The sequence below is a fragment of the Salmo trutta genome, chromosome 12 (genome assembly GCF_901001165.1).
Source record: "Salmo trutta chromosome 12, fSalTru1.1, whole genome shotgun sequence".
NCBI classification, from domain to species: Eukaryota; Metazoa; Chordata; class Actinopteri; order Salmoniformes; family Salmonidae; genus Salmo; species Salmo trutta.
The window spans coordinates 62,382,802-62,396,979 of NC_042968.1; the positions used below are offsets into that span (position 1 = coordinate 62,382,802).

The following is a 14,178-nucleotide window of genomic DNA, read 5'->3' on the forward strand; positions in this document are numbered from 1 at the left end:
CACGACCCGTAGCATACTACCGAAGTTGTGGCAAAATGGCTTAAGGACAACAAAGTCAAGGTATTGGAGTGGCCATCACAAAGCCCTGACCTCAATCCTATAGAACATTTGTGGGCAGAACTGAAAAAGCGTGTGCGAGCAAGGAGGCCTACAAACCTGACTCAGTTACACCAGCTCTGTCAGGAGGAATGGGCCAAAATTCACCCAATTTATTGTGGGAAGCTTGTGGAAGGCTACCCGTTTGACCCAAGTTGAACAATTTAAAGGCAATGCTACCAAATACTAATTGAGTGCATGTAAACTTCTGACCCACTGGGAATGTGATGAAAGAAATAAAAGCTGAAATAAATCTCTACTATTATTCTGACATTTCACATTCTTAGAATAAAAAGTGGTGATCCTAACTGACCTAAGACAGGGAATTCTTACTAGGATTAAATGTCAGGAATTGTGAAAAACTGAGTTTAAATGTATTTGGTTACGGTGTATGTAAACTTCCGACTTCAACTGTATATTTCAGTTTTTCACTTTCAGAATTAGCCTCAAATTCTGGGAGTTACACTACAAGTATGTGGACACCTGCTCGTTGAACATCTCATTCCAAAATCATGGGCATTAATATGGAATTGGTCCCCCCCTTTGCTGCTATAACAGCTTCCAATCTTCTGGGACGGCTTTCCAGTAGATGTTGGAACATTGCTGCGGGGACTTGCTTCCGTTCAGCCACAAGAGCATTAGTGAGGTTGGGCACTGATGTCGGGTGATTAGGCCTGGCACGCAGTAGGCATTCCAATTCATCCAAAAGGTGTTCAATGGGGTTGAGGTCAGGGATCTGTGCAGGTCAGTTAAGTTCTTCCACACCAATCTTGACAATTTCTGTAAGGACCTCGCTTTGTGCACGGGGGACAAAGTCATGCTGAAACAGGAAATGGCCTTCCCCAAACTGTTTCCACAAAGTTGGAAGCACATAATCGTCTAGAATGTAATTGTATGCTGTAGCATTAAGGGGCCTAACCCGAAACATGAAAAACCTGCCCCAGACCATTATTTCTCATCCACCAAACTTTACAGTTGGCACTATGAATTTGTACAGGTAGTGTTCTCCTGGAATCCGCCAAACCCAGATTCGCCTGTCGGACTGCCAGATGGTGAAGCGTGATTGATCACTCCAGAGAACGTGTTTCCACTGGTCCAGCGGTGTCGAGCTTTACACCACTCCAGCCGACACCTGGTGATATTAGGCTTATGCTCAGCCATGGAAACCCATTTCATGAAGATCCCTAGAAACAGTTTCTTTACGTGCTACAGCACTTTGCGTTCCCGTTCTGTGAGCTTGTGTGGCCTACCACTTCACAGCTAAGCAGGTTGTTGCTCCTAGATGTTTCCACTTCAGTAACAGCACTTACAGTTGACCGGGGCAGCTCTAGTGTAACCGATGTGAAATGGCTAGTTAGTTAGCGGTGGTGCGCGCTAATAGCGTTTCAATCAGTGACGTCACTCGTTCTGAGACTTGAAGTAGGGTTTCAAGGGCCGCGGCTTTCGTGGGGTGTCAGTTGTTGTGTGCACGGGTCCCTGGTTCGAGCCCGGGTTGGGGCGAAGAGAGGGACGGAACCTACACTGTTACACTAGCAGGGCAGAAATTTGACGAACGGACTTGATGGAAAGGTGCTATCCTATGACAGTGCAATGTTGAAAGTCACTGAGTTTTTCAGTAAGGCCATTCTACTGCCAATGTTTGTCAATGGAAATTGCATGGCTGTGTGTGGCTGAAAATAGCCGAATCCACTCATTTGAAGGAAGGGGAATCCACATTGGAACAGGGTGTTTTTACACTTGGTTACTTTTAGCACGTTTGTGAACTTAATTTTTTGTGCAGTGTGACCACTCCAAAGGAACTCAGACCCCTCAAAAGAACACCCGAAGGGAATCAAACTGAGTCCATCTTGAGGTGATCGGAGTTCAGTTTGCTTGAATTCTGAAGTCTGGCTCCCTTTTTTAGCGCAATGTGAACAAAGCTCCCCATGTTCTTGTCATTATTCCCACACCACACACACTAGACTACTGCAACACCGTTTCCCCTGACATAAACCCTCACATTGGTGCCACAAGAGAGAAGATATGCAGGTTTGCGGAAAAAACGTGTGCCGTTTTGGGATATTGATATGCAATTGATGCACAGAAAGTGTTTTAATTCAGATTATTTGTTTGCAATATGTGATCTATAGGCTAAGAGTGTCCTAGGCGGTTTATTCAATTGTGGGGTTTGAATAGTGTGAGAAGAAAACATTGGGTAAGAATCACATCATAGAGCTAGAATTGATTTTGTACCCTTAACGGGGAAGTAGCCTACATTGGGTGTACAACTTTCAATTAGCTTCCAGTAAGTCGGTATATCAAGCTGTCCAATAAAGCAATCTGATGGAATGGCTTATCTTGCACTTTGTAAAAACCCAGAGTGCATTGAGTGAACGTTGGAAAAATATCTATCAACATTAGGATAGGAGAATTTGATCCTAAATCTGTGGTTTAGGTTAACTTCTACCTCAAGCTAATTTACATAGCAGACCATTGCTACCAATATGACCTTTGGGACATTCTTTTTTGTGCTCCAATCAAATCACTCCTCTAACATTAAAATTGAGCAGCGGTTAGCTCCAGAGATCAACACCAATACTATAATGTGTGAAGTACATATTTTCTTGTCACACACATACAAAAATATATTTTTGAAAGAATACGCCAAAATTTATTAGACATGTTTTCCTGTATCTAAAAAACAAAGTGAGATTAAAGTCTATGCAGTGTTGAATGAGTCACATGATTCAAGTATATTACAATGTACATATAAAAACAAGTGTGCAGCAGGCAGTGGCCAGGCCCTGGTGTTTGGTTTCTGTATGTGATACTATTTGTGGGACGACGACGTAGCCAAGGGGTTTGGTGTCACCGGCATCTCCCCGGTCCAGCACGTCTGTGACCACCGCTCGTCGTACGCAGGAGGTCAGAATTCCTTTACCGAGGGGTCAGAGTCAGAAGAGGTCGCTACCCCCTCAAAACAGAGCAATAGTTCAGCAGCAGAAACACAAAAAGCACCAGGAAGTCTACATTTGTTCAAAGCAATTTTTTGAATACATCGAAAAACAACCCCAAAAAAAACATTGTATTTTTGGCACTACTAGAAAATCTAAAACAGAAACACAGAAAAAAATAGCTTTAAATAGCTCAGCCCTGGGTATCTGAAGGGTGTCACAATCGTTAGTATCGATATCAGCATAAGTTTTACAGTCTTAAAAAGGTTTAGCCCAACTTAATTGAATATTATCAAAGGCAGATAACTTCCAGTTTAACAACTTATTCAAATTCAACTGAACAGCAGAAGACAAAAAGTAATAGTTACCAGTACCAGCTTGCACATTCTCTCCCATGATCCTACCACCAGTGCTGCACTTCGGCATGGGTTTGTTTTTGTAATGATGGTCAGAGGGCTGTATATCAGCATAAAATTAATGGCTCCATTCAGAGGAATACATCAGGATTTAGTCCATTGACGAATTGGGTTAGATTAACACACGTCATCGTAAATCATCTTCACTGAAGTCATCATCACATGTTAATGTCTACTCTAAAATGTGACATACCCCTTTTGGAAGTCATTTACGGTTAGGGTTACAGGAGAAGTAATTGGCAGCAGGCAGCGCTTCTAGCTACCTCTAATGATGATGAATAATGCATGGCTGTGATGGCAGAGATCGTACACCATGGGCTTAATACAACAGGGAAGTTTTCATTAGGGCACACCATAGCAAAACATTAATTTTTTTCCCCCATCACACACTGAAAATAAGAGGTTCCTATTGGACCAAGTCCAGGTACTCCTGGCTGGTTTCAGACAGTTATCTCCCTGCAGGTGCCTAATGAATACAACCCAGACACATTTGACTGGGAGGAATCGTGCCAGTCTTTACCTCCATGACAGGAAGGGGGAAGAGTCCACATAGTCACCCCAACACAAGCACCTTCTCTGGGGATGGCAGAAGAGGGAGAGCCAGCAGTGCGGACGGAGAGTGTATGAGAGACAGGAGAGGAAGGCGTTCAGTATCAGAGTGAAGGAGGGAGGGAAAGAGAAGAGGGTAGGCTCTGTATATAGTCTCTGGTACATTCCTTCTTCGTGGTGTGTTGAATGTAGGTGTGTATACTATATAGGGAAGCCTGTCCACATGATAGTGGCTTAGTGTGACAGGGGTTACCTGTGTGTGGATACGTCTCGCAGCTCGCTAGCCTAGTCCCAGATCTGTTTGTGATGTATGGCCAACGGACAAAGGAGTTGGGCTACACGGCACTAAGCAGATCTTTAAAATCAGGCTAGTGCTGCTCGTGTCTGAAACCTCAGAGAAACTCCCCATTGACGAGGAGACCCCTGACAAAAGGCAATATGGGTAAAATGTATCAAAACAAAATAAAATATGCTAATAAAATTTAAAAGCTATGTTATTCTTATGGAACAAAAAAGTAACTAATTGCTGTAAACTATCTTGCTTTTGCTGGTCGTAATCAATTGTCAAAATAAGTAAATAGTTAATTGAAACTAGTCGATGGAACAGGGAGACCCCTTTGTTAGTAAAGCAACAGTGGTGGCTTGTGAGTTTTTGCTGTGAGTCAGTCAGTGCATCGTATGGTAGCTGTACATCTCTCAATTTCAATGTACAGTACATTTACTGAATGTCAGTGTATGAATGAGTGTGGGTGTGTGTGTTTGTGTGTGCGCACGCAAGTCCCCTTGGATCTGTACACGCACGTTAGCGTGTCCATCAGTTTCTTATAGTTTAGTCTGCTTCCCCCAGAAAGCGTCTCTCTTGTCAGCCATCTTGGCTCACATAGTCCCCAGGGGTTCCCCGTAGCGGATCTTCTGGCCGGCCTTCAGGTTGAAGGTGAAGTCGTGCGGAGCCTCGAAGAGCAGGACGATGGTGGAGCCCAGGTTGAACTCTCCCAGGTGCTCCCCTTTTCTCATGCTCACGCCCTCCTGGTTGTTGTTAGACAAGTAGCTGAAGTCGTTGTACGAGCCTTTGCTGTAGCGTGGGCTGTTGGTCCGAAGCTCCTGGGGGGGAAGTGGGGCCAGTTTAATAAATATATAATAATGATCATATATTGGTTATAGAGCATAGCTTTATACCCCCCCCCATAAATTCAGTGTCCATCCCCATCATCTTTCTCGCCTCTCCTCCCACTCACCTCTACTTTATCCTCCCTTCCCACCTGACGAATTGACAAGGAAAACTGTAGGGCATAATCTCATGACAACTGAATCCGGAATCCTATGGCTAGGACCCCAAAAAAAGATGGAGTATTTCCTGGTCAGGTCACAATGTCACATGGTAAGGAGAAACTCCTGTATCCATCTACTTCAGATGAAACAGGAGACTGCAGGCTGCGCCAGCGAGCAGAACGTCCCATTTTTGGTCTGCTCTCTGTTGACTGACCCAGGGAGGCAGCCCAGTGGCGAGCGTTGATCCAAAGGACCAAACGCATTAGCCTGTCTGCTCCCGAAGCCAAGATCCTATTGACCTACAGTAGGGAAGTTGGAGGGAGGGCTTTTAAAACGTCCACGTCAATTTAAGCCTCTGCTCTAATCAATGGGAGTCTACAGAACATCAGTCAGTTTGAACACAGTGAGTGTGGAGATTAAATAGGCCTACCAGTGTGTGTGTGTGTGTGTGTGTGTGTGTGGGCAGCTTAGGGAAATGGCGTGACGTACAGGTAAGTGAGACAGGAAGCAGAGGGAGCTTAATGAAGTGATAAGAAGTGTAACATGGCTCAGAGAGAGAAGGGGTCAGAAACCCTGAGTCAGGCTGGCCCACTCTCAGCTTTATGTCACACTGACTTTGTACTGCATGTACTGTTATGTCCTAATAGGTTAAGCAGGTGACCCTTGTCTGTTCTCACAATATCAGAGAAAGAGATCGCCATCAGTAATACATCGAATGCCAGTTTAAAAATGTGTACGCACACAATAATTGCACAGCTTGTGAACAGTATAGAATTGTGGTGTAAATACATGTTTAAGGAACAATAGCGGGACCACTAACTTCGATGCTCCCATTCAGAACTTCCTCCATGTATGGACAACGCCAAGGTCCCTAAATACTCTGACGTGGAGAGACATTGATGCTGCACTATGCACCAGCCGGCGCAAAATGGACGAGTGAGTAATTATATACTGTGACAGAACCAGAACAGGTTCAGACTAGTGAAACATCCAACCTAAGTGGGGTTCAGCTCCAACCAACCTTGTCAAAGTAGATGCGTATGGAGCCCACGTTGGTGGCTCCTACAGCGGTGAGGGAGAAGAAGCCGTGCGTCCACTCTCCGCTCAGCACCACTCTCTCGTTATGGCAGAACAGTTCTTTGATCCAGCGAGCCACGCCAGGGTTCACTGACATCAGAGAACCTGGCAGGGACACAGAGGAAGCAGAAAGTAAATACAAAGGTATACCAACACAGATACAAAACACAATACAAACACTGCAAGCAGCACTATACACCAGTTATTAGGTACACCCTGTTCATGAAAATGGTTCACGCCTACAGACCGTGAGTAATGTGGCTGTGGCTTGCTATATAAAGCAGGAACTCAGGCATCGAGGCATTCAGTTACTGTTCGATTGAACGTTATAAAACGGTCAAAATTAGTGACCTAAGCGACTCAGAGCGGTATGGTTGTTGGTGTCAGGTGCGCCGGTTCCAGTATCTATGAAACGGCCAGCCATGTTTTGGGGTGCATGACGCCCCTGATTATGATGTGTGTGTCCTGAACGTCCTGGGTTTGTCCTAGCATAGCAGAGTAATTCTGGTGTTTAATATAGGGGAATTTCAATGTCGAATGTATGAGCAGGACAGTCCCAATAGTGCACTGACCAGGGAAGTGTCTTCTGTGGGCCACCCTCCAGTCTGTGGGGGAGTGGAAGCAGTGGTAGTCTCCTGGAGCCAGGTACACCACACAGTGGAACAGCTCATTCCCCTCTTTAGTCACCAGCAGGTCCTGGAATGAGCTGGGGTCCTCTTCATCTGGGAAACCCACACATAATTATGGTCAGCAGGCAGGGTGGTAAGGTGCATCATACAAACCAATCCTAAATCCCTAGACTCTAAACAAAACAGGATTAGATGTGTCTAATTCTGATAAGATGTATAAAAATTATTGGGAGCAAGGTGGGCCTATTAGGTCTACAACATCAGTTATACTGTATTTACCTGCCCAACCCTTTGAGATCAACAAGTCTCAAAGGAATTAAGGTTTGAATTAGGATTAGGTATTAGATCCCATTAGACCGGGGGGGAAGGGAAGAGGTACTCACTTGATGGCTTGATGGTACAATTGATGGCCTCAGCCCAGGTGTGGGGTCCCAGGAAGGTCTCCAAAGAGTAGGTGACTCCTTTGACTTGCTCCACCTCACAGTTCCGCACCCGCCCAAAGTGCAGGATCTTCCCGTCTGCTGGGCTGATCTAAAAAAAACAACAAAAAAAACAGACTCCAACATTTACGGCTTAAGCCAGGGATCTACTCCTCTATGTCTAGAATATACAGTACCTTCAGAAAGTATTCATACCCCCTTGACTTCACATTTTGTTGAGTAACCGCTTGAATTCAAAATTGATTAAATATCGTTTCTCACTCATCCACACACACACACAAAATGACAAAGTGAAAACATGTTGAGAAATGTTCGCAAATGTATTGAAAATTAAATACAGGGATCTCATTTACATAAGTATTTACACCCTGGAGTCAATACACGTTAGAATCACCTTTGGCAGCGATTAATTAAAGCTGTGCGTCTTTCTGGGTAAGTCTAAAAACGTTGCACAAATGGATTGTACAATATTTGCACATTTTAAATTCTACAAGCTCTGTCAAGTTGGTTGATCATTGCTAAGACAGCCATTTAAGTCTTGGCATAGATTCTCAAGCCGACTTACGTCAAAACTGTAACTAGGCCACTCAGGAACATTCAACGTCATCTTGATGAGCTTGTGAGCTGTATATTTGGCCTTGTGTTTTAGGTTATAATCCTGCTGAAAGGGGAATGGGTCTACCAGTGTCTGTTGGAAAACAGACAACCAGGTTTTCCTCTAGGATTGTGCCTGAGCTTAGCTCTATTCCGTTTCTTTATTTATATTTATTTACACACAAAAAATGCAGAGTCCTTGCCGATGACAAGCATACCTATAACATGATGCAGCTACCACCATGCTTGATAATATGAAGAGTGGTACTCAGTGATGTGTTGGATTTGCTCCAAACATAAAGCTTTGTATTCAGGACATGAAGTTAATTTCTTTGCCACATTGTTTACAGTTTTACTTTAGTACCTTATTGCAAATAGGTGTCCTCCTTTGCGAGTCATTGGAAAACCTCCCTGTAGATGAATCTGTGTTTGAAATGTACTGCTCAACTGAGGGACCTTACAGATGACATCTCTGTACCCCACATATCGGTTATAAAAAACGACACACTTATTGCACATACCGAGTCCATGCAACTTGTGACTTGAGCACATTTTTTACTCCTTTCCATAACAAAGGAGTTGAATACTTACTGATTCAATACCTTTCAGCTGTTCATTTTTTATTAATTTGTTAACATTTATAAAAACATAATTCCACTTTCACATTCAAATCAAAATCAAATCTATTTGTCACATACACATGGTTAGCAGATGTTAATGCGGGTGTAGCGAAATGCTTGTGCTTCTAGTTCTGACCATGCAGTAATATCTAACAAGTAATATAACCGAACAATTTCACAACAACTACCTTATACACACAAGTGTAAAGGAATGAATACGAATATGTACCTAAAAATATATAAATGAGTGATGGCCGAACGGCATAGGCAAGATGCAGTAGATGGTATAGAGTACAGTATATACATGAGGTGAGTAATGTAGGGTATGAAACAAAGCGGCATTGTTTAACGTCTATGGGCTACGTGAGACGCTAGCGTCCCACCTGCGGGACACAGCCAGTGAAATATCAGGGCGGCAAATTCAAAACAACAAAATGTCATAATTCAACTTTCTCAAACATACAACTATTTTACACCATTTTAAAGATACACGTCTCCTTGATGTAACCACATTGTCCAATTTCAAGAAGGCTTTACAGCGAAAGCAAAACAGATTATGTTAGGAGAGTACATAGACAAAAATAATCACACAGCCATTTTCTAAGCAAGGACATGTCAATAAAACCCAAAACACAGCTAAATGAAGCACAAACCTTTGATGATCTTCATCAGATGACACTCCTAGGAGATTATGTTACACAATACATGTATGTTTTGTTCAATAAAGTTCATATTTATATCCAAAAACAGCATTTTACATTGGTGCGTGATGTTCAGAAAATGTATTCCCACCAAAACTTCCGATGAATGTGCACATCAATTTACAAAAATACTCATCATAAAAGTTAACAAAATATATAACAATTATTTAAAGAATTATAGATGGACTACTCCTGGATGCAACCGCTGTGTCAGATTTTAAAATAGCTTTACGGAGAAAGCACATTTTTCAATCTTCTGAGTACATAGCTCAGCCATCACAGCGAGCTATACAGACAACCGCCAAGTTCGGGGCAACCTAAACTCAGAATTAATATTTCTAATACTGTCTTACCTTTGCTGATCTTCGTCAGACTGCACTCCCAGGACTGCTACTTCCACAAGAAATGTTGTTTTTGTTCGAAATACTCCATATTTATGTCCAAATTCTCAGTTTTATTTGTGCGTACAGATCACTTATCCAAAGGCATAACGCGCGAGCGCGGAACCAGAGAAGAAAAGTCAAAATGTTCCATTACCGTACTTAGAAGCATGTCAAACGCTGTTTAAAATCAATCTTTATGGTATTTTTAACATAAAATTGCGATAATATTCCAACCGGACAATAGCATATTCATTCAAGAAGAAAAAGGAACGGCGCACTCGCGGGATCGAGCATATCCAATCGCTTTGTTGCCAGGCAGTCCACTCAGTAACTGAGCTCCTAAACTCTGCCCAGTGACAGGAGAATGCTTAAACCACTTTCTGAAGGCTGTTGACAGCCAATGGAAGCCTTAGGAAGTGCAACGTCACCCCACAGACACTGTAGTTTCGATAGAGAATCAAAAGAACTACAAATCTCAGACTTTCCACTTCCTGCTTGGATTTTTCTCAGGTTTTTGCCTGCCATACGATTTCTGTTATACTCACAGACACCATTCAGAGTGTTTTCTATCCAAATATACTAATATGCATATTCTAGTTTCTGGGCCAGAGTAGTAACCCGTTTAAATTGGGTACGTTTTTCATCCGGCCGTGAAAATACTGCACCCTACACCCCAACAGGTTAAAGTGGCTAGTGATACATTACATCAAGATGGCAAGATGCAGTAGATGGTATAGCGTACAGTATATACATATGAGATGAGTAATGTAGGGTATGGGAACAGGGTGGTACTCAGTAATGTGTAGGCCAGTAACAATCAAAATTAAATCCATTTTAAATTCAGGCTGTAATACCATTTTTGGGGAGAAAGTCAAGAGGTGTGAATACGGCACCTTTATGGCACTTTTCACACCAAGACGTTTTTCAGTCAACTTTACCAATGCCGCCAAATGTTTCCGCATTTTCTTTATATATCTGCCGGTAACAAAGCCTGTACTTTTACTTCCACCAACCGACCTAGCCACGATTGCGGTAATGCATTTAAAAGTCCTGTTGGGAGTTTGAAAAAGAAAGTGCGAGATGGTGTGATCACGTCCAACGTGGATCAGTAAAGAAACTTTGATATCATCCTACAGAGGTTCATCCAGGTCAAAATTGTTTGACCTGGATAGAGCAAATGCTTCTATAGCAAAAAAACGAGAACATTCCACACATTCTAAATATTTTTTATATTTTATTCTGTTATATTCCATTATATTAAATCTTACTATAAAATAGTGTTGACTGATCAGGGCAGGGGAAAGTAGGCTAAGTGTGTCTCTTGTCTGTTTAACAAAATAAGAACTATTGATTTCATTTGCCTTGCACAGCTATGGGTTGAACAGACCAGTAGCCTATCATTAAACTCAAAATATACTATTCTATTGAAAATAAAAATGGTTATTAGTCTTCTGTCTTAGGACCTGCATAAACACATTTATAGATTTGTCTATCCACCTCATTACCAGAACATCTGACAATGTTTTGAATAGCCAACTTTTTATTCACCATAAAAAGAAAATACAAATCATTATTTACAATTATAAACTTGGTGGTTTGAGCCCTGAATGCTGATTGGCTGACAGCCGTGGTATATCAGACCGGTTTGTGGTATATGGCCAATAAGCCACGGCTAAGGGATGTATATAAACTCTCATTTTGTACAGCGTGACATCCATAACAGTCAATTTTCCTCTAAAGTATGACAATTTTTATATTTTCATCATTGTTGTTTTTGTGTAGCCATGCCTTACTATCAAAGTGGCTATTAATATTTAACCCTAAGACTTTGAGATTCACACTTCTACAGATGTGTCCATTCTCTGAAAAATTCCTGTCCAAGTCTACACGATGTGTTTACAATACTGCGTCGCTAATAAGGCATTATTTGTTCAACTGAATTGGAGCATTTGAAATAAGATCAATCTCAAACGAGAAGAAAACATTTACAAACACATATATATATATATATATATATATACACATTTTTAAACATCTTTGATACAGATGTTTCTAGCAACTTCTGGGGTAGCTAGCTTTAACTTGGTACCTAGCACCAATGCAACCAGCCTGAAAACAATGACCAGTAGAAACTGCATTAATTGTCAATATTCTTAGCAATGATTTAGAAATCCATGTAAGTATTAGCTAGGTAGCCACTTGATCTCTAATTGAAATCCAACCTCAGTTCATGGAAATAAAGCTAGATAACGAACCCCAGGCTAACATAAGCAGCTAGCTAGCGTCATCTGGCTAGTGTGGCTTGACCGGTCCGGGTTATGTGTTGTGAAGCTAGCTACAATAAGGATTAGCCACAATAGTGGAATTCGCGGTTCGACTTCAAACAAACCGCAAAAAAGTCCCTCTTTGGAAGTGATGCAAATGGTTACAATTACTGAAATCATGCCATATTTAGACTAGATAATGTTAAACAACGTTGGAGTGTTGGAATGTGGAGCAATGAAATTAGGTATCAGTCTACTTGGTGACACCCACAGAACATAACTGAAGAGTTCACACAAATATTAGCATCTTAGCTCCTATTGCCGGAGTTTGACTGTGGGAAATGAAATATCAGTCTGCTCAGTACCCAGGTGTGCGCCCCCCTCCCCCCAAGTCCTCCACGGAGTTATCAGACTCCAAAACATCCACGTTGTATTGTTTTTCCTCTGGAATAGTGTTCAATCCAAACAGTAGGTTGACTGGTATAATAAATGTTGCTTATTTCACAGTAGTTTCAGAGTCACGCAATAAGAGCTACGATGCTAATGTTCTCTGGATGTCACGGAGCACACTGATACCCCATGCCATTGACCCACAATCCATAGGCTGTACAGTGAAATAAGTACGCCCCTAATGCAATTCTCAAGTTTAACACATGATTTGTCAAATTAACAAAGTCTCTTTGTTGAATTTATATAACATTCGAACATCGTTTAGCATGATCTATTAAATTATGGCATGATACCACTATTTGTGTCACTTTCAATTAGAGACATATTTTGAAGGTGAACCGCAAATTCCACTATTGTGTCTACTCCTTATTGTGGCCAGCTTCACATAGGTGGGTCTAAAACCGACACTGGAGTTGCTTACCAAGAAGACAGTGAACATTCCTGAGTGGCTGAGTTACAGTTTTGACTTAAATCTACTTGAAAATCAAATGGCAAGACCTGAAAATGGTTGTCTAGCAATGATCAACAACGATGACATAGCTTGAAGAATTTTGAAATTAATACACGTGCAAATGTTGCACAATTCAGGTGTAGTAAAGCTCTTAGACTTACCCAGTAAGACTTGCAGCTGTAGTCACTGCCAAAGGTGCTTCTACAAATTATTAACTCAGGGGTTGAATACTTATGTAAAATAGACATCTCTGCATTTAATTTTAAATACATTTGCTAACATGTTTTCACATTGTCATTATGGGCTATTGTGTGTAGATGAGTTAGAAAAAAAAAGATTTAATCCATTTTGAATTCAGGCTGTAACACAAAATGTGGAATAAGTAAAGAGGTATGAATACTTTGAAGGCATAGTACACACACGCACGCTTACACACACACTCACCACGCAGTGCGAGTTGCACACGGGCCGGAGAGCCGGTTTGAGTTTCCGTCTAAAAAACTCTCCCAGGTTCCTGTATTGAATTAGGTCTTCCACAGCCGCCTCCTGCATGTTGACGCCAAACGTCCAGATATACAGACTATAGACTGGCTTTCTCAGCCAGGTTGGTAGTTCCACCTGGTTCAGGCGACCCCAGGCCCGAGACAGCAGCCGTGTTGGGATGGTCTTGTACAGAGCAACCTGGGCCAGGGAGTGAGAGATGATTGGGTTAGTCTACACATAGTTAAACTGCATGTTCTCACATTGGCTGCATCCTGGCTTTTCACAGATCAGTTTGTGCTGTCTGGCCAACTCCTATGCTCATTGTTACACCAAACAACAATAGGAGTTGGCAAGACTACACAAACTGATGAGACAGGGCTACTACTTCTCTACTGGGTGAACAGTAACAGGAGAAGCTAGAACCATGGCAGACGCGGCTATAAAGTTGACTAGATCACTAAGCTTAAGGCAAGGCGCCATCTCAATTCTGAAAAGAGCATTAAAAGTCAACTGCATCAAGGCCATGTGCAGGATAGGTAGCAAGCGAGAGTTGACAGTGTTTTAACGCGCCTGAATAGATTGAACTTTTGCACTCCTGAAGTACGGTCTTCGTTTACAGGTGCATTGTAGAAGCCAAACGTGAACCATCAGAACTCGCATAGATCATGTACATTTGCAAATTAAACTCAAAGTTTAAGTCGCATTGAAAGCCATCTTGTCACGGACTTAGACACCTTCCAGAAAATTGGAACGGAAATGGTGCTAGACCAAACTGGAAGTCTTCTGACTAGCTTGGAAAGACCGTAATGTGCAGTATCAAAGA

The 14,178-nt window shown here is 42.1% G+C and overlaps 1 protein-coding gene across 6 annotated transcripts in view; it reads right to left on the minus strand.

Moving 5' to 3' along the window:
* Positions 1-2,722: 2,722 nt before the first annotated feature.
* pisd (phosphatidylserine decarboxylase) overlaps positions 2,723-14,178 on the minus strand; it is a 57,540-nt gene continuing 46,084 nt past the window's right edge. For all 6 annotated transcript variants that reach the window (XM_029769068.1, XM_029769070.1, XM_029769072.1 and 3 more), the window contains 5 exons: positions 13,317-13,553; positions 7,353-7,500; positions 6,913-7,062; positions 6,285-6,445; positions 2,723-5,095 (listed from right to left, as the gene is read on the minus strand). In XM_029769068.1, the coding sequence (XP_029624928.1) occupies positions 4,871-5,095; positions 6,285-6,445; positions 6,913-7,062; positions 7,353-7,500; positions 13,317-13,553 (921 nt within the window). In that variant the 3' untranslated portion in view covers positions 2,723-4,870. The remainder of the gene's footprint in view (positions 5,096-6,284; positions 6,446-6,912; positions 7,063-7,352; positions 7,501-13,316; positions 13,554-14,178) is intronic.